This window comes from Oncorhynchus nerka, linkage group LG12, assembly GCF_034236695.1.
Source record: "Oncorhynchus nerka isolate Pitt River linkage group LG12, Oner_Uvic_2.0, whole genome shotgun sequence".
In the NCBI taxonomy this organism is placed as follows: domain Eukaryota; kingdom Metazoa; phylum Chordata; class Actinopteri; order Salmoniformes; family Salmonidae; genus Oncorhynchus; species Oncorhynchus nerka.
The window spans coordinates 34,749,913-34,776,247 of NC_088407.1; the positions used below are offsets into that span (position 1 = coordinate 34,749,913).

Consider the following 26,335-nt stretch of genomic DNA (forward strand, 5'->3'; position numbering starts at 1 on the left):
CTATCATATACTGTACGCTGTACCAACTTCTGCCTTCAATTGTATTGTAGGAGAATTTTAATACTTAAAAAAGAGTTTGTGTTTGCTTTTATATATATAAGTTTGATAATTATATAGACATGATCATCTGTTGAAGAAATTGACCAACAACATGCACATTTCCAGATATAATAAGCAGTAATACAATCAGGGCATGGCAAAGGACATGGAGAGCTCTGCAGTATTGATTTATTACATTTGAATGTGCATTAGATGGCAACAAGATCATTTTGTACAGCAATTTCATCAGGTAACATGAATACAAAGCCGGCGAGAGGTGGTTAGAATAGGATGGGAGGCCAAGAGTCCGTGTGGCCAATAGAGAGTCAGAGTCCCGAGTATGGGAACAAACATAACATAGACTGTCCCATGTTGGGTAAACAAGCAAGTTCATAGTCAACAAAGCACGCAGAAGTGGTGAGGCAAATAGCAAAAAGAAAATATAACAACTTGGGGCTAGCCATTGTAAGTTCAGAGTCACTCGCCTCAACAGTGCATGTGTGCCGGAGGCGAACGAAAGCTTGGGAGAGAGAGGGGAGTGTGGCGGGGGTACCTATACCAGACAGGGTGAGACAACCAGGGCAGACGGTGAACAAATTGCCAGATGGAATCCAAGCAGTAGTGCAGCAGGCAATGGGAGTAGGTGTCACACCCACTTGGGAGAAGCTTTTTTCGGGAGGCAGATTCCTTGTAGAAAATTCCATCTAACTAGCTAACATAGCTAGCAAGTCTCTGTCTGTCTTTTCCATGTAGAACAGGAGGTCATTAGCTAGCTAAATATTTTCAGTATCGTCCAGACATCCAAACAAAGTTGTCCCGCGTGGCTCTTGTATTTTGGGTGGCGGTGCATGCATCTTAGGGGGCGGTGTATGCACCTTAAAAGTTGGATACGATCCACCAACTCAATCTCAAAGAAGAGCCACAGCCAACTGCACTTTCAGCATTCCCCGCAGAAGGCCAGACATGATTCAAACGCAGCAACAGGTTCCAGTTATACAGCTAGTTAGCTTGTTTGTTGTGTGTACTTCACTTTGGCTTTGTTTGCAATTTTATAGTCCTGCGGTAGCGCCGTCATATGGTCTTTACCTAATTTTCAAGGTGTAATTTGCTCAGTTTTTATTCATAGACACAAAAATGTATAGACAAAAAGTGATGAGAGAATGTAGCTATTTTGGAATGTAACAAAATATCACAACAATTGTTGTAACTTTGTCTCCTTTATTGACGGTTGTTTCACATTAACAAGAGAATGCAGGGTTTGAAGCTTTCAGTGCTTTTCAGACTCTCCCTAAAGGAAGATAAACATTAATAAACTAATGGAAAGTGCAATTTACATCAACCCTACACACTCAATTACTAGTATAATCTTAAAGTTAAGTCCAAGACTTCCAAACACTGAAAAATACTATTGTACCAGAAATTGTTATTTATTTTAACATAAAAAACTAGCTGCTTACATGAGCAGTCAAGGTGTTCATGGGCTTACTTTAGGCCGTACAACTACACACACAGCTTCGTTAAGGCAGCTTTATAGTCAATCATAGAGGTATTAGGCAGAGAAGGTGGAGGAGAGAAGGCTTAGTTTGTTGCACTAAATGATGGATCATAACTTCCGACACCGGAACAACGTTTTGAGGATATACTGATGGGATCATGCTAAACAAAACACAGCTGACAGCAGAAAATATTTTTAGTAATAAGCATTGTGTGGGGGGCTAGCCAAAATATGAGCATGTCAACCTAGTCCATTGAACCTGATTCGTTATTTGGTGCAGATATGATTAAAGAGGTTGGCAGGCCAAAGCTGTAGTGTAGAATCACAGTGTCTATGTGAGAAGAATGTGCATATTTTCAGCCACTCTAATGTTGTATCTTGTCTCATCCTTGGAAGACATGGTTTTGGTACCATTAGACAGTGTTGAGGTTTCCAGCTACTTGTTGACCCCAATGACTGTTAAAGGGTGTATTCTCCGGCCAAATTGTCTGAAATGATGGTCAACAGTGTTACTGATGTTGCACAGCCAGTCGACTATGCATTGAGAAGGTGAATGCTAATTTTGACCCAGCCCATTGAAAAGTAGTACTGAATGTCGAGGTTAAAAGTGGTATCAGGTTATTGGCCATCGCATAGCTGGACAGGGGGTTGCTATAGTCAATCATTAACTAATACTGACCACAATTAAATAGCACAATGGAAAGGTACTAGTTATAGGGGAGATTTCAGGTTTCTAAACCATTTCTCAAGTTAACATTTCTTTTTTTGTGGAATAGCCAGAGGTAAAGGCAGAAGTTGGGTCTGTGGGAAAAACAGAGGTTGGGAATGTGGACAAGCCTGAGGCTGGTTTTCTGGCTGGGGCTTATTGGCGAGGATCATCTGGGGCAGGGATCCTTTCCAGGCTGGGCTCCATGCCCCAGATCTCCCGGGCGTACTGGGAGATGGTGCGGTCGCTAGAGAATTTACCACAACCGGCGATGTTGTGGATCACCATCTTGGTCCATTCTTTGGGGTTCTGTTGGGATGGATCGGAAGAGAGGGCAATTAAAACCATTGCAGAAGGAAGGAATACTGTTATGTTATGTATGTGGAAAAACTCTGAGAGTTGACAGGGGAATAGTCAAGTCACCTTTTATTTACAGTGCATTTAAACAGATCTGAACACACTTTACAGAAAAAGAAAGAAATTAAGAAAAAAATAAAACAATCGATATTCAGTCTATGAAACACTGACCTTGTAGAGAGCACTGACTTTGTCCTGACATTTGATGTAGGCTTCGTAGTCAGCGAACACCTTGAATCTGCAACACAAACATCATGCTCGGTTAGACATTGTGTGGCTGCGTGTATATCAGTTGAGTACAGTGTGTCAGCATTTGGGTATTCTTTCGGTGACACAGCTTTTTCACCCACCTGTCATGATGCAGTAGCATGTTGACAATGTCCTTGAAGAGGTCATGCTGGTCGGGGCTGAAGTATCCACCAGCGATCTGGTCCATGGCCAGCTTCAGCTCAGGAATGTGATTGTAGTACTCCATGGCATCATATCTGGAAGATGGATAAATTACTAAAGAAGAGGATACATTTATAAAGAAGATTAAAACATATTTTTTCCATTATGTCATTTTTCCACCTATCATCATTTCCAAGTCACCCCCCCCCAACAAAAAAATCTGCTTCCGTTCCATCCTTCCCCATTCCAAACGTCTTGGCTTCCTCACCAAATTTGACCAAGTAAGCATCCTTCCATGTCATCCATAAGTTCTCTCCATAGCTATCATCCAATGCCAATCTTTTTGTCTTCTCCACCATCACTAACCAGAACCTCTTTGTCCTTCCATCCATCCATCCATCCACCCACTCACACCCTCCACGGTCTTACCCGCTCTTGTCCATGGCGTCCACGTCATCCACCCTCATACCAAAGATGAAGAGGTTCTCCTCCCCGGCCTCCTCAGCCATCTCTACGTTGGCTCCGTCCATTGTGCCGATGGTGAGCGCTCCGTTCAGCATGAACTTCATGTTGCCAGTTCCAGACGCCTCTGTGCCAGCTGTGGAGATCTGCTCAGATAGATCGGACGCAGGGATGACTGGGTAGAGAGAGAAAGAGAGATTGGGGGGGGGAGCGGGACAGGGATAAACAGAAATAGAGAGATGAGACCAGGCCGAGAAAGATGCGTCTTAGAACCTTTAACAAAATTTGGCGGCGCTAGCGAGCGCAAAGTCTTAAACGAAGAAGGAAGACATGGAGGGTTACTTAGCTTCTATGGGAGCATAAAGAAAGAAACCAATAAGTATGTGACTTTTTTTTTACTTTTCTCGGCCAGGGTGACCTTGTAGTTCTCCAGGAAGATGACTTTGAGGCGGTCGCCCACCACCTCGTCGTGGTTGACAATATCTCCAACGGCCGTGATCAGCCTGATGATCAGCTTAGCAGTGTGGTAACCAGGGGCAGCCTGGGGAAAATGGAGAAAAACATATGGAAGCACATGGATGCCAAAATCTCATACAGGGTAGCTCAAAAGATTAGCCTGGTCCCAGATCTGTTTGTGCTGTCTTACAAACTATAGTCGTTGTCTCCATAGGAGTTGGCAAGACAGCTCAAACAGATGTAGGACCAGGCTAACAAAATATATCTATGACTAAGACTTTTACAATACACTGTGTATCCTTGTTATGTAATCACACTTTAATTGCTACTCACCTTTCCTCCAATCATGATAGTCCTGGGGGTCCAATTCTTGTTGGGCTCCTTCTTGATGCCTGATTGAAAAAGAAGACAGGCTAACTTGGTTTACTGAATAATGTCTCTCACTAGAGCTGTGAAAGAATGGAGTACCACTCACGGTTGTAGAGAGTAATGATGTGCAGGCAGTTGAGCAGCTGCCTCTTGTACTCGTGGATCCTCTTGACTTGAACGTCGAACATGGAGTTGGGGTTGATCTTCACCTTGTAGTGCTCCTCGAGATAGGCAGAAAACTTAAGCTTGTTCTCCTACAGATAGAAACAGGTGTTAGGAGGAGTGATAGTCATTGTCTCAAGACGGAGATGTGGACCGAAATGACAACGACACCATATGAAAAGAGACTGTTGTGTTCTGACCTGTTTGACCTTGGCGATGTCCCGAATCAAAGAGTCGTCATCCACAAACTCCAGCAAATTCTTCAGCTGGTCCAGATCCCGGATGTAATCCTCACCAATCCTCTGCACATTCAAAAACACCCATGTTTAGAAGAATTCTATCAAACACTACTGTCAAAGCCACTCTTACTTCACTTTAGCTGTATACTCCACCACATACCTCTGCAATGACTTCAGCCAGTCCAGGATTGCACATGACCAGCCAGCGTCGGGGTGTGATGCCATTGGTCTTGTTCTGGAACTTGTGGGGGTCCACCTCGTAGAAGTCCTTGAACCTGTGGACACAATGGGCGAATGATCAAATGCCCCTCAACATCTCACTGACCAATGGGATAGCAAAGTACAGTATAGCTAACGCCAAAATAAAACAACGTTTTTTTTTGTACAGAGTGGCCTTGATGATGTCCGAGTGGATGCGGGCCACTCCGTTGACGGCGTGGGAGCCCACGATGCACAGGTGGGCCATGTTGATCTTCTTCTGGTCGCCCTCCTCCACCAGGGACATGCGGCGCAGACGGTCATGGTCCCCAGGGTAAAGGGTAGCAATGCGCTGAGGGAGGAGGAACAAAGGATTTTATAGTAGTTGTACGGCCCTTCCTGTTTTGATCACGTTAGTGAGAGATGCTAGCACATAAATGTTGAGGCAATGGTTTGGACTGTATCTAACTCTTTATCCCTCTAAACGGCTCTGCAGGCGGTACGTCGAATTCAGTCTTTCATCACGTCACACTGTGCGGTGTTCCAAAATTAGATCTTGATGTCACCCTGGACAGATTGTACAATCTGCTCCAGTTCTGTCGTCACATTCTGCAATTGGCTTGCGAGGTTGACATAGGCTACGCCAACTGCAATGGTTTACTTGATCTGCACATGTGCCAGCACCAGCGGCACAAGCCTCACTCTATGCTTATGTGCGAGTGAAGTGAGTTTGGAACAACTTAAAGTATGCAATTTAGAAATAGTTTTCACATATATACATAAGTATGTAGACGCCCCTTCAAATTAGTGGATTTGGCTATTTCACCCACACCCGTTGCTGACAGGTGTATACAATTAAGCACAAAGACATGCAATCTCCATAGACAAACATTGGCAGTAGAATTGCCCTTACCGAAGAGCTTAGTGACTTTCAATGTGGCACTGTCATATAAGTCAGTTTGTCAAATTTCTGTCCTGCTAGAGCTGCCCCGGTCAACTGTAAGTGCTTTTATTGTAAAGTGGAAATGTCTAGCTCACAGAACGGGACTCCCGAGTGCTGAAGGGCATAGAACGTAAAAAAAAAGAAGTTTGTTCTCTGTTGTAACACTCACTACTGAGTTCCAAACTGCCTCTGGAAGCAACGTCAGCACAAGAACAGTTCGGTCGGGAGCTTCATGAAATGGGTTTCCAGCCTCCCGGGTGGCGCAGTGGTCTAGGGCACTGCATCGCAGCGCTAGCTGTGCCACCAGACCCTGGGTTCGCGCGCAGGCTCTGTCGCAGCCGGATGCGCGTTGTGTTAAGAAGCAGTGCGGCTTGTTTGGGTTGTGTTTCGGAGGACGCTTGGCTTTCGACCTTCGTCTCTCCCGAGCCCGTACGGGAGTTGTCGTGATGAGACAAGATAGTAATTACTAACAATTGGATACCACAAAATTGGGGAGAAAAAGGGGGTAAAAGAAAAAAGAAAGGAGTTTCCATGGGCGAGCAGCTACACACAAGCCTAAGATCACCATGCGCAATGTCAGGCGTTGGCTGGAGTGGTGTAAAGCTCACCGACATTGAACTCTGGAGCAGTGTAAACGCATTCTCTGGAGTGGTGAATCACGCTTACCCACCTGGCAGTCCGATGGAGAAATCTGGGTTTGGCGGATGCCAGGATAACGCTACCTGTCTGAATGCATAGTGCCAACAGAAAAGTTTGGTGGAGGAGGAATAATGGTCTGAGGCTGTTTTTCATGGTCCGGGCTAGGCCCCTTAGTTCCAGTGAAGGAAAATCTTAACGCTACAGCATACAATGACATTCTAGACAATTCTGTGCTTCTAAATTTGTGGTAACAGTTTGGGGAAGGCACTTTCCTGTTTCAGCATGACAATGCCCCGGTGCACAACATGAGGTCCCTACAGAAATGGTTTGTCGAGATCGGTGTGGAAGAACTTGACAGGCCTGCACAGAGCCCTGACCTCAACCTCATAGAACACCTTTCTGAGGATTCGGGAATTCTGACTGTGAGCCAGGCCTCATCGCCCAACATCAGTTCCCAACCTCACTAATGCTCCTGTGGCTGAATGGAAGCAAGTGTCTGCAACAATGTTCCAACATCTAGTGGAAAGCCTTCCCAGAAGAGTGGAGGCTGTTATGGCAGCAAAGGGGGGACCAACTCCATATTAATGCCCATGACTTTTGAATGAGATGTTCGACGAGCAGTTGCCTGCATTCTTTTGGTGTTCCGAACTCAGAATTAAATAGGCTTCCCCTAAAGAACATGGTCGCTGAGCATTTATTTTGATTGCGGATTTTGTACAAATCCCACCAGGTAGCCTGATTCCAGATGTATCACATAACAAATATTTTCAGGGAAATCATTCTTCTTTCAAAGCATGAAAACGTTTAAAACAAACCGTTAGATTAATCTGACTATTCACAATAATCGTCAGGTGCCTTGTGGCTGAGGTCAGTCACCAGGATCGGCTCGTAACATCAGCCACACTATACGATAAAGGCTCAACGTTTCAGACACTGACAGAACTTTGTTGGAGCCTACGACCACACGTAATGGTACTTAATTAGCAGACCTAGACCCTGTTACACTGAATGAGCCAAGATGTCCGACAATCGTTTACGACATAAGAATTTGCCTATGATATAGACATTTTGTCTGAGACTGCAAATTCATGGCATAAGACGGCTAAAATTGTACAGTCTGGTGGCTTTAAGACCCATGCCTTTATTATTTGACCCACACTGTAATATGGAGTGAACATTTGGATGTCTCTCTCACTCTCTCTCACTGTCTTTCTTTCTCCCACTCCACCCCCCCTCCCTCCCGCCCTCTTCCTCTCTCTACCTCCAGGTGGCGTCGGTTAATCTCGAAGATGATCTCCAGGTGTCTGGGCAGAAGGTTTTGGAACAGGTCGATTGGCCAGCGCTCCAGGGCTTCAGGCAGGACTGTATGGTTGGTGTAGGCACAGGTACGAGTAACGATGTCCCAGGCCTGAGAGAGGGGTAAAACACAAAGATGCATGTAGAAGGAAATTGTGAGAGGAAGAGGCTGTGAGAGGAAGAGGCTAAGCGAGAGGTTTCACTCTTGCCAAAATCTGTCCAAAACAAGCCCAATGTGTTTCTATTGGCTTATTTTAGACCTAAGCTTGTGACCTTCCTTCCCGCCTTTGGGACAACAACTCCCATTGTTAGGGCAGAGACATGAGCATCTCGTCATTATATAAAGATCTCTGCGAGCATTCCCCTTTTCGTGGTGAGTATTCGTTACACTTCTACTTTTTGTGCAACACTTTTGCTTAAGCAGGGGGACCAGCACTGTACCTTCTCCCATGTCTGGTGCTCCGTGTCCAACAGGATCCTCATCAGCTCAGGGATGGCCAAGGCAGGGTGGGTGTCGTTCAGCTGGATGGCCACCTACAATATGGGCAAGAGAGAGGACATCAGCACAATAGATACGATGCAGTTAGGGAAGGAAACTTTTGCATATAGTCTCACACTCCGCCATTGTGTCTTTTGCATAGTACCGTAGAGTGGTCGATGAACAAAGACATATGGAGAGTATATGGTGCTTTGATACATATCGCCCGGTTACAACAGTCTAGGACGCTAAGGATATCTATTGTATCGAGCTTACCTTGTCAGGTAGGGTGGACAGGTCCACACGCACAACCTCGGTGGAGCCAAACTTTGAGGACTTGAAGCGACGGACAATGTCCTGCAGAGTGGCCGCCACCACAAAGTACTCCTGCTTCAGACGAAGCTCCTTGCCCTCGAAGAACTAGGGTCAAACACAGATCCACAGTCCATCCCACTTGTTTATTATGAATTCCTCATAACAGTGCATTGACGGCTGGGTAAATAAAGGTTACATAAACACTAGGTTCGACTCACGTTGTCATTAGGGTAGAGGACACGGGAGATGTTCTCAGCCAAGTTCCTGTCCAGCACAGCCTGAATGTAGCCGCCAACATTGACTGTAGAACGGCAGAAAAACGTCTGGTCTCATCATACATTTAAAATGCCTTGCACTAGACTGTTTTCCAGCTCCAATCCTGACAATCTGACTGGTGAATTAGCTGACTGACAATACTATTACAAAGGTTGTAATAGTACACCTCTGGCCTGCTCGCCTCCCTACCACTGAGGAAGTATAGTTCCCGCGCAGCCCAGTCAAAACTGTTCGCTGCTCTGGCCCCCCAATGGTGGAACAAACTCCCTCACGACGCCAGGACAGCGGAGTCAATCACCACCTTCCGGAGACACCTGAAACCCCACCTCTTTCAGGAATACCTAGGATAGGATAAAGTAATCCTTCTCACCCCCCCCTTAAAAGATTTAGATGCACTATTGTAAAGTGGCTGTTCCACTGGATGTCTTAAGGTGAACGCACCAATTTGTAAGTCGCTCTGGATAAGAGCGTCTGCTAAATGACTTAAATGTAAATGTTGTAAAGATGTTGAGCGATGCATAATTGAATCAGCAGGTTCAAGCGGTAAACCAGGCAAGCCCAAACAGTCCAGAAGTAACTCACAGTCTTTCAGGTTGAAATCACATGGGGCCTTGGCGGACCATAGTCTCATGGTGTTCACAACGTTGTTCCTGTAGCCGGGGACTGGGGTGTCATAAGGAAGGGCCAACACTACCTGTCAACATAGCAGGGTCATGTAATGTTTAGTTATGGCTACAATGATGACTATTTCTATGTTGTATCCTTTCTATGTGGCCTCTCACCTGTGTGTCAACCCATTTCACCCCTTCGGGGGTGTGCTCCACTCTGCCATAGAAGTGGACAGGTCGCATGTACTCGGGGCGGGCCTTCTCCCAGGGGTTGCCGTAGCGCAGCCAATCATCAGCCTCCTCCACCTGTGAGGAGATGTCAGTCACTACAATGAACTATGAGTTCTGATTATACAGCATCATGACTCTCCTGTGAGTAGATGACAAAAATGTGAGAAATTATTCATCAAATAAGTGGACCATCTAAAGCACATGACTCCAACAAGCACTTAAATGTACCATATACACTCACAGACATGTACATAAATATAATCAACTTTGCCAGTCAGTCAAACTACCTGCCAGCCATTGACTATTTTCTGGTTGAAGATGCCAAACTCATAGCGGATGCCGTAGCCGTAAGCTGCCAGCCCCAGAGACGCCATGGAATCTAGGAAGCAGGCTGAGAGCACAGGTGGGGGGAGAGATGAGGTGGGGGTTTTCCTGACCACTGCCTGAGCATCACTGTCATTGGCTACACTATTTGTGCAGGGAAGAACCAGTGAGGTAGACTAATCGAGAGCCAAGGAGTAGGAGGAGACACTAACCGGCGAGCCGTCCAAGACCACCATTTCCCAGGCCGGCATCCTCCTCAATGTCCTGCAGCTCCTCCATGTCCAGACCCAACTGTTGAAGACGAAGATAAATTGTTAAGATTTATAGTACTTTATTAGCCACCATACATTTTAGGGTGGAGGGAGGATGGGAGCTACATTAGCGTAATAAGTCAAGCTTTAGCATCTGAATACAAGGGGATGGGGCAGTGTTCAATCTCACAGTAGGGCTACATACCTGAAATTATTATATAATCAGAAAGTATTCTTGAATCTTACATGGAGTGTAAAAAAAAAAAAGCACTCATTGTCAGTGTCATTAATGTTCAATGTGCCAGTTTCATACCCTCCACAGTGTATGTCACAGACAATGTACAAGGTTGAGGTAACTATGATGGGACACTGTTATGGTCCAGAAGGGTCCTATGGCCCGAAGGCCTATCCGTCAGTCACCTGATAGGTGGCCTCATCACAGGCATTCTCCAGTGCCAGGTTCACCATGGTATTCTGCAGGGTGCGCCCCATGTAGAACTCCAGGGACAGGTAGTACACACGCTGGAGAGGAGCAACAGAGGAAGGTACATCAAGGAAAGTGAATGCAATACAGTACAGCGCAGAATACCCTCTGCATTAAAACACACCTTCAGCCATCCAACAGTAGTGTGCCCCCATGTGGTAGCCCTGAGAAATGCAACATTATCTCTGCCTCTCCTATTCTTCTAGAGAGGAAGCAGCTGTAGCCAAGAGGGGAGAGCCGGTGCTGCCAAAAACAGCAGATCTACACTTGGCGACCCGTCAAGCAACAGCTCTTTCTGAGAGAGCATTGGAATGAGTTCAACTAACTCCCAAGCCTCTGTTAATACCGCTAGTGTACACCAACAACTGTTTGAAAAGACAAAAGTTCTTTATAACACACTTGGATTCATCCCATGGTCTCACAATAACCGACATAAAGAGTGCAGCAAACCGTGGCAGTTCGTTTACTTATGTCCGTATAGGATGTCTCTGCAGCTTGTCTCCACCTACTAGAACGTCACCGAGGACATACAGGTTTTTACATCATATTCTCATTCAGATTCATGTATGGGGTATGTCATTTTTGTCACATGCACCAAATACAACAGGTGTAGACTTTACCGTGAGTTCAAAGGTAAGAAAAGACGAGCAAATAAATTTTTTTTTAAAGGAAATAGTAACACAAAAAACAACAATAACGAGGCTATATTACAAGGAGTTTCTATTGTTTTATTTATTTAACCTTCATTTCACCAGGAAAAGCCCATTGAGACCCAGAGTCTCTTTTTCAAGGGAGACCTGGCCAAGAAGGCAGCAACAATCAACAACTGCTGGTGGTGAAGGAGACCAGACTACAGAAGTAAAGAGGGAGTTTACCCAAAAGGGCTTTTGTGGATGAACACGTACAAATGTAGCTTTCTGTGCATATAAAGTGAGGTCCAACCTACCATTTGGTACAATGTGCAATGGTGGGTGAGTGACTTGGCATTTGTAATAAAGAGCAAGGATGCATGATAAACAGAGTCCAGTCTGCAGGGGTATGAGGAAGTTGCGGTAATTGAGGTAATGTACATGTAAGTAGGGGTAAAAGTGACGAAGCAATCAGGATAGAGTAGCAGCAGCCTATGTGAAGAGTGTCTATGTGTGAGTGTTTTGTTTGTGTCAGCGTATATAGTGTGTGAGAGTAGTATGTGTGAGTGTGTGGGTCGAGTCCAGTGAGTGTGCATAGAGCAAGTGCAAGAATGTCCATAGAAAAAAAGGGGGACAATGCAAATAGTCTGTGTAGACATTCGGTTAACTGTTCAGCCGTCTTATGGCTTGGGGGTAGAATCTGTTCAGGAGGTTTTGGTCCCAGATTTGGTGCTCTCGTACCGCTTGCCGTGCGGTAGCAGAGGGAACAGTCTATGACTTGAGTGGCTGGAGTCTTTGACAATTGTTAGGGCCTTCCTCTGACACCGCCTGGTATAGAGGTCCTGGATGGCAAGGAGCTCGGCCTCAGTGATGTACCGAGCCGTACGCACCACCTTCTGTTGCTCCTTGCTGGTCAAGCAGTTGCCATACCAAGCGGTGATGCAGCCAGTCAAGATGCTCTCAATGAGCATGGTTACATGCACATAATAATGCAGTTATTGTGGATAGTCAGGTTAATATAATAGTTAGTTTAAAACGTTTACATGCTTTGCAAGAAGAACGATTTCCCTAACAATCCTGTTTACATGGACATCAGGCTACCCGATGGGAACTTTTGTTAATGCAGAACATCGGCAAACAAAATAAACGTTCTCGCACAGTGACCATGTTATTTCTGCGAAGACTATTTGATTCTGAGTTGGGACATGCAAGGTGTGTATGTGAAAACGATTTATAAGATGCATACCTACAGTTTTTCCTAACTCACTTCACTCGCACATAAGACGGAAGCTTGCGCTAGCCGGGACTGGCATGGTACATGCGCAGATCACATCCACCACTGGAACGCCGATTAAGCTGTTTACATGTTCTAATAATTTGAAAGATTGCTCGCCGTATGCTTACTTCGATTATGACCTAATGCAGATTAAGATAAGCAGAGTAAGATGTTGACATGACTAATGTCATACTCGGCCTTCTTCTATAATATTGAATTATTAGTGTGCATGTAAACATACACAATTGTGCAGCTGAAGAACGTTTTGAAGATCTGAGGGTCCATGAAAAATATTTTCAACCTCCTGAGAGGGAAGAGGTGTTGTCGTTCCCTCTTCACTACTGTGTTGGTGTGTTTGGACCATGATAGGTCTTTAGTAATGTGCAAACCGAGGAACTTGAAGCGCTTGACCCTGTCCATTACAGCCCCGTCGATGTGAATGTGGGCTTGCTTGGCCCTCCTTTTCTCCTTTTCCTGTAGTCCACGAATAGCTTCTTTGTCTTGCTGACGTTGAAGGAGTTCGTATTGTCCTAGCACCACACTGCCAGGTCTCTGACCTCCCTGTAGGCTGCCTCATCATCGTCAGTGATCAGTCCTACCACTGTTGGGTCTTAATGATGGTGTTGGAGTCGTGCACAAACACGCAGTCGTGGGTGAACAGGGAGTACAGGAGCGGACTAAGCACGTACCCCTGAGGGGCCCCGTGTTGAGGGTCAGTGTGGTGGATGTGTTGTGGTCTACCCTCACCACCCGGGGGTGGCCCATCAGGAAGTCCAGGATCCAGTGTCAGAGGGAAAGTGATGAGTGATGAGCTTGGAGGGCACTATAGAGTTAAATGCTGAGCTTTAGTCAATGATCAGCATTCTAACAGAGGTCTTCCTTTTGTCCAGGTGAGAAAGGGTAGTGTGTAGTGCAATAGCGATTGCGTCATCTGTGGATCTGTTGGTGCGGTATGCAAATTGGAGTGGGTCCAGTGTATGTGATGATGGTGTTGATGTGAGCCATGTCCAGCATTTCAAAGCATTATATTTTTAGAGATGTGAGTGCTAAAGGGCGATAGTCATTTAGGCATGTTACCTTGACATTCTGGGGCACAGGGACTATGGTGGTCTGCTTGGAACATGTAGCTATTACAGACTGGGTCAGGGAGAGGTTGAAAATGTCAATGAAGACACTTGCCAGCTGGTCAGCACATGCTCTGAGTACCCATCCTGGTAATTCGTCTGGCCCTGCGGCCTTGTGAATGTTAAATTGTTTAAAGGTCTTACTCACATATACTACAGAGAGCGTGATCACACAGTTGTCTGGAACAGCTGATGCTCTCATGCATGGTGGTGCAGTGTTGCTTGCCTCAAAGTGAGCATAAAAGGCATTTACACTTTGTCTGTTTGATGGAGGGCGTATCGGATTTTTTTATAAGCGTCCAGATTAGTCTCTCGGTCTTTGAAATCGTCAGCTCTAGCCTTTAGCTCAGTGCGGTTGTTGCCTGTAATCCATGGCTTCAGGTTGGGATATGAACGTAAGGTCACTGTGGGGACAACGTCTTCGAGGCACTTATTAATGCTAGCAAAACAGTCCTGTAGTTTAGCCTCTGCTTCATTGGACCACTACCGTATTGAGAGCGTCACTGTTACTTCCTGTTTGAGACATGGGCACATTTGGTAAATGGAGGGCAAGGGAGAGCTTTGCAAGCATCTCTGTGTGCGGAGTAAAGGTGATCTAGAGTTTTTATGCCTCTAGTTGCAAATGCCTCTTCGCTTCATTATTTCTAAGGTCACTACTTTTTATTTATTTATGATTTTTTTAAAAACCTTTATTTAACTAGGCAAGTCAGTTAAGAACAAATTCTTATTTTCAATGACGGCCTAGGAACAGTGGGTTAACTGCCTTGTTCAGGGGCATGCTCTCAAAGCTCGGGGATTCGATCTTGCAACCTTTCGGTTACTAGTCCAACACTCTAACCACTAGGCTACCCCGCCGCCCCACTTAAGTGATAATGCCCTCGAAGCCGGTGTTTGGAGGATATATTGGCATGGGTGTTGTTAGGCCCCAGAAGAAGTTGAGGGCCGGCAAACTGTGCCAATATATCCTTCAAACACCGGCTTTGAGGGCATTATCACTTTTATACAACGGGTTACTATCTTATTTAAATAATGATTTACGTATTTTTATTTTTTTTTAAATTTATTTTGATGAATTTATTCATACTATGTCATATAGTCCCTACACAAATCTAAGGTTGCTACCCAAGCCGGCTGGTCGTTCTTTCTATCGGTTTGGTTGCCAGAGATGCAACCCAGTCGTTCAGTCTTTTTGTTCTGTATCTATGGACGCGACCCAGTCGTTCGTTTCAAATGTTCCATTGCCATACTGGCGGGCATCATTCTTATCCCTTGCTTGCTAGCTAGCCAACTACGGCTAACTTACAGTCACGTCAAAGCAGCCAGAATAACAGCAAAGTAGCTGCATTTGCATTTGTTTAAGCTGTTTTCTAGTTCCATTTATTTGGATACATCCATAACAATGAGCTAATGATGCACGATTTTGCATGACATAGAAAATGTGCTCACTCGTCAGGGCACTGTTGTTCAGAGGAGCTAGCCAACAACACAGCTAAAACAATCACTTCAAACTGAAGCTGGAAAGGCTGCAAACTTCCTGCCACCCACCACCCGCCAACCCCTCTTTTATGCTACTGCTACTCTCTGTTCATCATATATGCATAGTCACTTTAACCATATCTACATGTACATACTACCTCAATCAGCCTGACTGTATGTAGCCTCGCTACTGTATCTAGCCTGTCTTTTTACTGTTGTTTTATTTCTTTACTTACCCATTGTTCACCTAATACCTTTTTTGCACTGTTGGGTAGAGCCTGTAAGTAAGCATTTCACTGTAAGGTCTACACCTGTTGTATTTGGCGCACGTGACAAATAAACTTTGATTTGATTTACAAAGAAATGTCAATTAAAACATGTCAAACGAAACGAAGTGCGGGACACAATGCAGATGGCCCGGTTAGCCAATGTGCGGGAGCACTGGTTGGTCGGCCCAATTGAGATAGTATGTACATGAATGTATAGTTAAAGTGACTATGCATATATGATAAACAGAGAGTAGCAGCAGCGTAAAAAGAGGGGTTGGGGGCACACAATGCAAATAGTCCGGGTAGCCATTTGATTACCTGTTCAGGAATCTTATGGCTTGGGGGTAAAAACTTTTGAGAAGCCTTTTTGTCCTAGACTTGGCACTCCGGTACCGCTTGCCATGCGGTAGTAGAGAGAACAGTCTATGACTGGGGTGGCTGGGGTCTTTGACAATTTTTAGGGCCTTCCTCTGACACCGCCTGGTGTAGAGGTCCTGGATGGCAGGCAGCTTAGTCCCAGTGATGTACTGGGCCGTACGCACTACCCTCTGAAGTGCCTTGCGGTCGGAGGCCGAGCAATTGCCGTACCAGGCAGTGATGCAACCAGTCCAGGATGCTCTCGATGTTGCAGCTGTAGAATCTTTTGAGGATCTCAGGACCCATGCCAAATCTTTTTAGTTTCCTGAGGGGGAAATAGGCTTTGTCGTGCCCTGTATATATCTATAAAAATTATGCCAGCTGAGTCATGATTTTGACTGGCTGAGAAACGCTGGCTGCCTGTCTGTCTCGTCCCGACTCCCGACACGTTCATTACTATGGGACAGCTGAAGACCGAATTTGAATACTGAAACAATAACGTTATATATTTAGCCTGTGATAACTTGTGGAATAGACACTGACTGGAATGCGGTTTTAACCAATCAGCATTCTGGATTAGACCCACTCGTTGTATAAAGTGCTACAACATAATTGATCGGGATGGTGTGTTTGATATCCTAAATGAAGAGTTAGGAGGGAACGACACCCGAGACTTCGATTGACCTGTGACATTTCAAATGGGGTTTTTCCGACAATAGGAGGGCATGCAAATGAGGACATGGAAAACAGAGCTCCCTACTGTCTCATTGAGTGTGACCATGATAAAGTGACAAAGGCATCTAGTCCCTTGTTAAAAATAGTCGCATTAGTGGCCCCTTCTAAAAGGTTAGAGCGACTAGGGAGGGAGATGCCAATCATTGGTGGAGATGGGGTTACATAAACACTCTAAATAACAGCAGTGTTACAACTATTACTACAGCTATTAAATGCATTTGTAAACATGAAGACTTTGGGAAGAATGGATTGATTATGAGAAATTACTATTATAGGATTCGTGTAAACAAATGATTATTTATATTTCTTACAGGGCATGGAGATATTGGTCAAATATGTTCTCAGGGTCTTTATTGATCACCGTGTTGCAGGAGACCTGCTTATGCCGATTATGACTTTACGTTTTACACCGATTCATATAAACAGAGTAAGGCGTTTATATGACTAGTAATGTCAAAGTCAGGCCTACTGCATGGCCGTACACAGACCTTTCAGGGCGCAGGTGCTCAAAATGAAAAAAAGAGCCCAACCCCCCCTTTTTTTTGACTGATTGCTTTTTAAAAATCTTTAATGCTCTTTCGATTTATAAATAATAACTTAATAATTTAATATTCATAATCTTTTAACTCATGATAAATGTCAGGCTGGCTTGTTTGGATATTTTAGTATATTGTGGTCTGTGTTGCTGCTGCCCTGACACACATGTCCAACTCCCGACTGAAGGGGGGGAGTTGAGTCGGAGGCCTCATTGATGCTTCTGATCCGCTCTCTTTCTGCCTCTCTCTGCTGCGTGTATCAGCCAACCAGACCGAATATTGATGATGTAAATCAAGTGTTAATCAAATGTTTTGCTGCTGTTGCAGTACTGTTGATATTTAAACTAGGTAGCTAGCTATACACTGGACCGGTGACTACATCTCAAATTTGAATACCGGACAGCAGAAAAGCATGCGCAGCCAGGTAGTTCAAGATTAACATCTATCCATGTCCTAAGGACGTCGGGAAATGCCTTCAAAACTGGCCACTGGGGCTCTAGTGAGCGCTGTTACCATCAAGTAGGCTTGGGTTTGGTTAGGGTGTTGTGGGCGGGGGTGGTCCCATGACTCTGGATCAGAAGGTTGTGATTTCGATCTCCATCGTGCAAGTTGGTTTTTGGTTTTAACCCTATCCCAAAACTTAACCCTTACCGTAACCATTTGAAATGAGTGCCTAAACTTACGAGCAGCAGGAGCAACAAAAACACTTTCAAATTTGACGTTTGAAGTAACTGCAAATAAAAAAAGTTTGGAAGGGGTGGATGAACATCTAACTCTGCCATAAGACTGAGAGCTTGTTTTGTGCGTGCGAGCTCTCTACAGGCCAGAACAACAGGCGCAACAAAAGGACTGGGTGGGGGTAGAGGGTGGCGAACTTGACGATGTCATGACGACTTGCGGGCAGTCAGTTCAGAACAATGACAAAACCTGTATTCAAAAATAAAATTATACCACCACCCAAAAGGGCACTTGGCGAGTGGGACGGCAAAGGGGCAAGTGGGAGGCACAGGTAGACCCCTATCTGTGTACGTGCCTGGCCTACTGCCATAAGCAGTTTAATATTGAATTATTAGAGTGCATGTAAACATACTCATTGATCAGTTTTCTTGATGCTACATGTAGTTGTTCATTGACATGGATTTTTTTGCAAATTCTGTGCACTTGTTTTTTAATGCGAATTAAGGCCCGCTTTTGAGTTAATACTGCTTGCTTGTTTGTCTACTAACTTTATCTACTCTATTGTTTTTGTGATGGTGCCGGAGGGGAAGGATGCCATCTTATTGGCTCTTAACCAACCATGCTATCCTGTTTGTTTTTTTGCGTTGTTCATAACTTGTTTTGTACATAATGTTGCTTCTAATGAGCTTCTGGACATCAGCACTGCGATTTCTTACCTCAAACTGTATGAAGAGTTCTTCTTCACTGAGTCGGACGGGAGGGATATTATACAAACACCCCAGATCCCTGTTATTCGCTGAAGAAGGAAACTGAGATTTCGCGGAAAGAGATCAAGGTACCTTGTGAGGATCAGGCGACGAGTGGCTAATCTGCCTTTGCCTTCCATCCTGCTAGCTAACGTTCAATCGCTGGGAAATAAATGGGACGAACTGAAAGCATGTTTATCCAACCAACGGGACATAGCTGAACAATGACATTGAGAACATACAGCTGAAGGGTTATACACTCTATCGGCAGGACAGAACAGCAGCCTCTGGTAAGACATGGGGTGGGGGCCTATGCATTTATGTAAACAACAGCTGGTGAACAATATCTAAGGAAGTCTCAAGGTTTTGCTCGCCTGAGGTAGAGTATCTTATAATAAGCTGTAGACCACACTATCTACCTAGAGAGTTTTCATCTGTATTTTTCGTAGCTGTCAACATACTACCACAGACCGAGGGTGGCACTAAAACCGTACTCAATGAGCTGTATACTGCCATAAGTAAACAGGAAAATGTTCATCCAGAGGCGGCACTCCTAGTGGCCGGGGACTTTAATGCAGGGAAACTTAAATCAGTTTTACCTCATTTCTATTAGCATGTTAAATGTGACCAACTTTACTCCACACATAGAGACGTGTACAAAGCTCTCTCTGTCTCAGTCTGTATTGCCCACGTTTCAAGCAGACCACCATAGTCCCTGTGCCCAAGAACACTAAGGAAACCTGCCTAAATGAATACCGACCCGTGGCACTCACATCTGTAGCCATGAAATGCGTTGAAAGGCTGGTCATGGCTCACGTCAACACCATTATCGCAGAAACACTAGACCCACTCCAATTTGCATGCTCCACCAACAGATCCACAGATGATGCAATCTCTATTGCACACCACACTGCCCTTTCACACCTGGACAAAAGGAACGCCTATGTGAGAATGCTATTCATTGACAACAGCTCAGCGTTCAACACTATAGCGCCCTCAAATCTCATCACTAAGCTAAGGACCCTGGGACTAAACACCTCCCTCTGCAACTGGATCCTGAACTTCCTGACAGACCGCACCCAGGTGGTAAGGGTAGGTAACAACATATCCGCCACGCTGATCCTCAACACGGTGGCCCCTCAGGGGTGCATGCTCAGTCCCCTCCTGTACTCTCTGTTCACTCATGACTGCACGGCCAGGCATGACTCCAACACCATCATTAAGTTTGCTGATGACACAACAGTGGTAGGCCCAATCACCGACAACAATGAGACAGCCTATAGGGAGGAGGTCAAAGACCTGACCCTGGTGCAAGGAAAACAACCTCTCCCTCAACGTGATCAAGACCAAGGAGATGATTGTGTACTACAGGAAAAGGAGGACCGAGCACGCCCCCATTCTCATCGACGGGCTATAGTGGAGCAAGCTGATGTTGGCGTCTACATCACCAACATCACACTTTTAAAATTCATATTGTTATCTTGTTGCTATATTTGCATAGCTTCTTTCATGTAAACGCATTTAGCATATTGCTACTTATTAACAATTTCTTTGTGGATTTTGATGTGTGCTTGGGGTAGAGGTCGACCGATTATAATTTTTCAACTCCGATACCGATTATTGGAGGACCATAAAAGCCGATCCCGATTAATCGGCCGATTAAAAAAAACACATGTATTTGTAATAATGACAATTACAACAATACTGAATTAACACTTATTTTAACTTAATATAATACATCAATAAAATCAATTTAGCCTCAAGTAGATAATGAAACATGTTCAATTTGGTTTAAATAATGCAAAAACAAAGTGTTGGAGAAGAACGTAAAAGTGCAATATGTGCTATGTAAGAAAGCTAACGTTTCAGTTCCTTGCTCAGAACATGAGAACATATGAAAGCTGGTGGTTCCTTTTAACATGAGTCTTCAATATTCCCAGGTAAGAAGTTTTAGGTTGTAGTTATTATAGGACTATTTCCCTCTATACCATTTTGTATTTCATTAACCTTTGACTATTGGATGTTCTTATAGGCACTTTAGTATTGCCAGTGTAACAGTATAGCCTCCGTCCCTCTCCTCGCTCCTCCCTGGGCTCGAACCAGCAACACAACGACAACAGCCACCACATCGAAGCAGCGTTACCCATGCAGAGTAAGGGAAACAACCACCCCAAGGCTCAGAGAGAGTGAAGTTTGAAACGCTATTAGCGAGCGCTAACTAGCCAGTCATTTCACTTCGGTCACACCAGCCTCATCTCGGGAGTTGATAGATTTGAATTCATAAACAGCGCAATGCTTGACGCACAACAAAGAGCTGTTGGCAAAACCCACGAAAGTGCTGTTTGAATAAATGTTTACGCGCCTGCTTCTGCCTACCACCGCTCAGTCAGATACTTAGATACTTGTATGCTTGTATGCTCAGTCAGATTATATGCAACACAGGACACGCTAGATAATATCTAGTAATATCATCAACCATGTGTAGATAACTAGTGATTATGATTGATTGTTTTTATAAGATAAGTTTAATGCTAGCTAGCAACTTACCTTGGCTTACTGCATTCGCGTAACAGGCAGTCTCCTTGTGGAGTGCAACGAGAGAGAGGCAGGTCGTTATTGCGTTGGACTAGTTAACTGTAAGGTTGCAAGATTGGATGCCCCGAGCTGACAAGGTGAAAATCTGTCGTTCTGCCCCTGAACGAGGCAGTTAACCCACCGTTCCTAGGCCGTCATTAAAAATAAGAATGTGTTCTTAACTGACTTGCCCGGTTAAATAAAGATTAAATAAAGGTGTTAAAAAAATAAAATTAAAAAATAAAAATACATTTGGCAAATTTGGCAAAAAATACCCATTTCCAATTGTGATGAAAACTTGAAATCGGCCCTAATTAATACGCCATTCCGATGAATCGGTCGACCTCTAGCTTGGGGTTATGGTCTTGCTGGAAGATCCACATCCGGCCAACTTTCAGCCTCCTGGCAGAGGCAACAACGTTGATGCTGTTGACCTTAACAAGGGCCCCAGAACCAGTGGAAGCAGAATAGCCCCATAACATCAAATATCCACCATCATATTTTACAGTAGGTATGCATGAACAAAATCAAAACCCATACCTACACTACCTAGAGTGATGGACCTTTGATGTTATGGGGCTATTTTGCTTCCACTGGTCCTAGGAGCGTCTGCTAAATGACAAATGTTATGCACTAGTAATGTTTAGAAATCTTCAGAGGAAGTGAACCTGCCTCCTGTTTAGACAGCTGGTTGTTGTGTTTCAGATCTTGGAGACGGGTGAGGTGGTGGACTGTGTGACAGTGGAGCCCTACATGCTGGGGGACTTTGTCAATCTCACAAACAACACTACTAAAGTGGACAAGAGGTTCTAGGCCTCAGAATACGGCATAGGCTTCGGATATCAGGAGACTGAAACTTGGCCGCAAGTGGATCTTCCAGCAAGACAATAACCCCAAGCACACATCAAAATCCACAAAGAAATGGTTAAGTCTCCACACTTGAAACCCATTGAAAAAACCTGTGGTTCGAATGGAACAGAGCTGTACACAAGTGCAGACATAAGCGCAGACAAAAGACACACAATACCCCATAATGTCAAAGTGGAACTATGTTTTTAGAAATGTTTACAAATTAATAAAAAAATAACATCTGAAATGTCTTGAGTCAATAAGTATTCAACCCCTTTGTTATTTCAAGCCTAAATAAGTTCAGGAGTAAAAATTTGCTTAACAAGCCACATAATACAGTGTATTCAGAAAGTATTCAGACCCCTTGACTTTTTCACATTTTATTACATTACAGCCTTATTCTAAAATGGATGAAATAGGTTTTTTTCACATCAATCTACACACAATACCCCATAATGACAAAGCAAAACCAGCATTTCAAAAATGTTTGCAAAAAGAAAAACAAAGCCATGAGGTAGAAGAATTTGTCCATAGAGCTCCGAGACATGACTGTATCGAGACATGACTGTGTCGAGGCACAGATCTGGGGATCTGTCCCCAAGAACACCTTGGCCTTCATCACTCTTAAATGGAATAAGTTTGGAACCACCAAGACTCTTCATAGAGCTGGCTTCTCAGCCAAACTGAGCAATTGGGGGAGAAGGGCCGTGGTCAGGGAGGTGACCAAGTACCCGATGGTCACTCTAACAGAGCTCCAGAGTGCCTCTGTGGTGGTGGGTGGATCTTCCAGAAGGACAACCATCTCTGCAGCACTCCACCAAATCAGGCCTTTATGGCAGAATGGCCAGACAGAAGCCACTTGAAAAAACAGATTCTCTGGTCTGATGAAACCAAGATTGAATTTTTTGGCCTGAATGCCCAGAGTCACATCTGGAGGAAACTTGGCACCATCCCTACGGTGAAGCATGGGGGTGGCAGCGTCATGCTGTGGGGATGTTTTTCAGCAGCAGGGACTGGGAGACTAGTCAGGATTGAGGGAACGATGAAGGGAGCAAAGTACAGAAATATCCTTGATGAAAACCTCCTCCGGAGCACTCAGGACCTCAGACTGGGGAGAAGATTCACCTTCCAACAGGACAACGACCCTAAGCACACAGCCAAGACAACACAGGAGTGGCTTCGGGATAAGTCTCTGAATGTTCTTGAGTGGCCCAGCCAGAGCCTGGAATTGAACCTGATTGAACATCTCTGGAGAGACCTGAAAATAGCTGTGCAGCGACACTCCCCATACTACCTGATAGAGCTTGAGAGGATCTGCAGAGAAGAATGGGAGAAACTCCACAAATCCAGGTGTGCCAAGCTTGTAGCGTCATACCCAAGAAGACTTGAGGCTGTAATCGCTGCCAAAGGTGCTTCAACAAAGTACTGAGCAAAGGGTCTGAAAACTTGTTTAAATGTGATATTTCTGTTTTTATTTGTCATTATCGGGTATTGATGAGGGAAAACAACAATGTAATACATTTTAGAATAAGGCTGTAACGTAACAAAATGTGGAAAAAGTCAAGGGGTCTGAAAACTTTCCAAATGCGCTGTATTTCTATAGAAGAAGCCCATTTTTATTCTCAGCTTCTTAACTACCTCATCAATATGCTTTTTAAAAGACAGCTTTTCATCTATACAGATGCCCAGATTTTTGCAAGCAGGGACAAGATCAATATAGACACCATCCAAAGTAAATATGCTTAAATCATTAGTTATTTTTATGCGCTCTAGAGAACAACATATACTTTGTTTTACCTGCCTTTAATACTAATTTCAGGTCAATAAAGTTTTTCTGTAATACAATGAAGACAGACTGTAGTTCAGATAGAGCCTGGTCAACTGTGGGGGCAATAGCATACCCAGTATTATCTGCATACAAGTGCAGGTTACATTGATCAACAGTATCGAAAGCCTTTGAAAGGTCAATGAAGATGACAGCACAATGTTGCCTTTTATCCATACTGTTAATCATTTATAACTAGGGATGCAGCATAGATAGTGATATGACCTGGTCTAAAACCTGTCTGATGTACAGCACATTTAGAATAAATTTCAAAGATAAGAAAGATCTTAGCTGAGAAATAATCAAGAATTCTAATATTTTACCTAGGCAAGAAATTGGGCGATAATTATTTAGGGTCACCACCTTTGTGAACGGGGAGTACATGGGCCGCCTTCCAATCCTTGGGGATAGTACCAGATATATTTGCCAGGTTAAAAATATGGGTTAATGATTCAGCAATCAAGGGGGCAGAGATCTGCAGCAAAAATGGATCAAGCATATCAGCCCCAGTGGATATTAGTCTTAAGCAAGGCTTCTATAGCACATTACAGATCGTAAATAGTTGAAATGAAAAAAAAAAAGATTCACTAGAATTGGACAGAATCAATTTAACATGTATTTTTCCAATGTGTGTATGTAACTATTTTCTGGGTAGACTTTAAATCTGCAAATGTATGATGTTATTTCGCTGTTTAATAATCCAAGATTCTCAACTAATGTGATGCATTTGTTCATAACTCTTGCTCAATATTACACCCATAAAATTACTTTCTTTAAGAACATAACAAATAATATTCTGTATTTTTAAAGGTTGAATTAAATAATTACTTTGTCACATTAAAAAATATGCTCTATAAGAATAAGAAAGTAATTCAATCTATTGCTACTCTTAAAGATGCACTATCCAGAAATCGCTCGCCATTTCCTGGTTGCTGAAATTATAATAGTTAGCCTAATTTCAGTTTATGTGACAAACCAAGCAAGTATAGCGTAGAGAATCATTGTAACTTCAAAACCGCTGTGAAATATATATTACATAAACAAAAATATTGTAGGTCGTGTACAAAACCGAAAATTAAAGACACAAATATGTAAGAACAGGAAGCATAGAAATAGCGCACATAGAACAGATCTACCACTTCTTAGACTTGCTTTCAAAGAGAATGACAGGCCTATAACTCACATTGTTATGTGAATTTGGTAGGGTCGCCCAAAAAGTTACATATTGCAGCTTTAAGCATTTTACATGTATTTGAATGTACAACCCTGTATGCGTTTTTGTTGTTGCGTGTTTGTGATGGTATGTGTTACAAAAATCTATACATTCTTAACAAATGTAACATTTAAATGTATATCCTTCAAACTGTATGGAATTTATATTATGGAGAAAAAAAATGATAACAGTATGCGAACGTGAGTAGATTATGTTGAAAACGACAGGCGTCCATCTTGGATGCTGTCTCCAGTTTATTTATCAACTCAGTGATTAAGAATGAGATAATATACAGAAATGTACTGAATGTTTTCTCATCCAGAGATGCAACATCATAATGTAGCCTAACTAGCAAGGAGCTTTGATGGAGCGCTCAATGTAGAATTTGGCATTCCTTTACCATTTACCCTGCATAATCACATTGAGGATGAAATAGTCTACTTTCCCTTCAATTGATATTATATGAGCATAACACTTCTGTAATTTTAGCGTCTGAAGCGCAGAGTATAGATTTCAGCATAATTTCACATAATGCGCAGTGATATTTCCCTGGGAAAACCACCCCCTCCCCACTTTACCCGGAGTCTGACAGAGGCGTAGGCCTACGTGCCGAAGCCTGCAATATGTGCGGAAGATTGCGATGGGACGGGAACACTGTGTCACTGCGGCAACTCGACTTGCTTACCTTGGGGTCTTTCTCGTAGTAGTGCTGCTGCGTCCTGATCCATCGGCCAACCAGATGGTCGCGCACTGTGTTGGCCAAGGCGAAGTAGTAGTCCCTTTTGGTCGCCACATTTCGGTCCTTTACGAGTGTAAAGTGGAGATGGCGATTAAAATTAGTCTTGAGGTCTGAAACATTTTCCACACCTGCAAGCCCTCGCACCGATATCTGCTTTCTCTTCTCCTGGTCTGTCAATGGCTTAGGCATCTTGGTAAATGCGTATTTTCTATTGTACGACTGTAGATCCGAATGGCAAATATCGACCTAGGCTGATGAGAGATGGCAAGTAACTAACTGTGTTATGCCTATGCTTGTCACAGTGTTTGCCCTGCCTCCCTCTGACCAGTGGGAATCCACGCGATAATACAGCCACAAAGTCTATATCGTAAAGCTTCAAGAAAACACAAATGTGCTTTTTGGTCTTACGTTAAGGTTAGGCATAATGTTAGCAGTGTGGCTAAAGTTACGTTTAGGTTTAAAATCAGATTTGAAGAAGATAATTGTTGAAATGGGCGGGGTTTATGATTTTGTGACCGTGGTAACTTGGGACGACCGTCCAGTGATGGACTGCTCTGGCAATATTGCACCATACCGCCAGCCCCGGCACCA

The 26,335-nt window shown here is 43.9% G+C and overlaps 1 protein-coding gene across 1 annotated transcript; it reads right to left on the reverse strand.

Moving 5' to 3' along the window:
* Window positions 1-1,206: 1,206 nt before the first annotated feature.
* On the reverse strand, window positions 1,207-26,054 carry LOC115138171 (glycogen phosphorylase, muscle form). Its single transcript, XM_029674708.2, has 20 exons — window positions 25,691-26,054; window positions 10,655-10,756; window positions 10,196-10,274; window positions 9,947-10,050; window positions 9,603-9,734; window positions 9,403-9,514; window positions 8,763-8,845; window positions 8,506-8,649; window positions 8,193-8,285; window positions 7,717-7,863; window positions 5,062-5,225; window positions 4,836-4,950; window positions 4,637-4,738; window positions 4,381-4,528; window positions 4,239-4,297; window positions 3,849-3,990; window positions 3,417-3,624; window positions 2,948-3,082; window positions 2,769-2,835; window positions 1,207-2,549 (listed from the first exon to the last, which is right to left on the reverse strand). Exons 1-20 carry the CDS (start codon window positions 25,931-25,933, stop codon window positions 2,397-2,399), a joined length of 2,532 nt encoding a protein of 843 aa, XP_029530568.2. The 5' UTR covers window positions 25,934-26,054; the 3' UTR covers window positions 1,207-2,396.
* Between the last annotated feature and the right edge of the window lie 281 nt (window positions 26,055-26,335).

Bases quoted from the DNA above. Each gene is read 5' to 3' on its own strand.
- LOC115138171 (XM_029674708.2), bottom strand. From the start codon at position 25,933: ATGCCTAAGCCATTGACAGACCAGGAGAAGAGAAAGCAGATATCGGTG. The intron at 10,757-25,690 runs GTAAGCAAGTCG...GCTCCTCTCCAG, and splicing joins ACTACGAGAAAGACCCCAAG to CGTGTGTACTACCTGTCCCT. The intron at 3,991-4,238 runs GTGAGTAGCAAT...CATTTTCCCCAG, and splicing joins CTATCATGATTGGAGGAAAG to GCTGCCCCTGGTTACCACAC.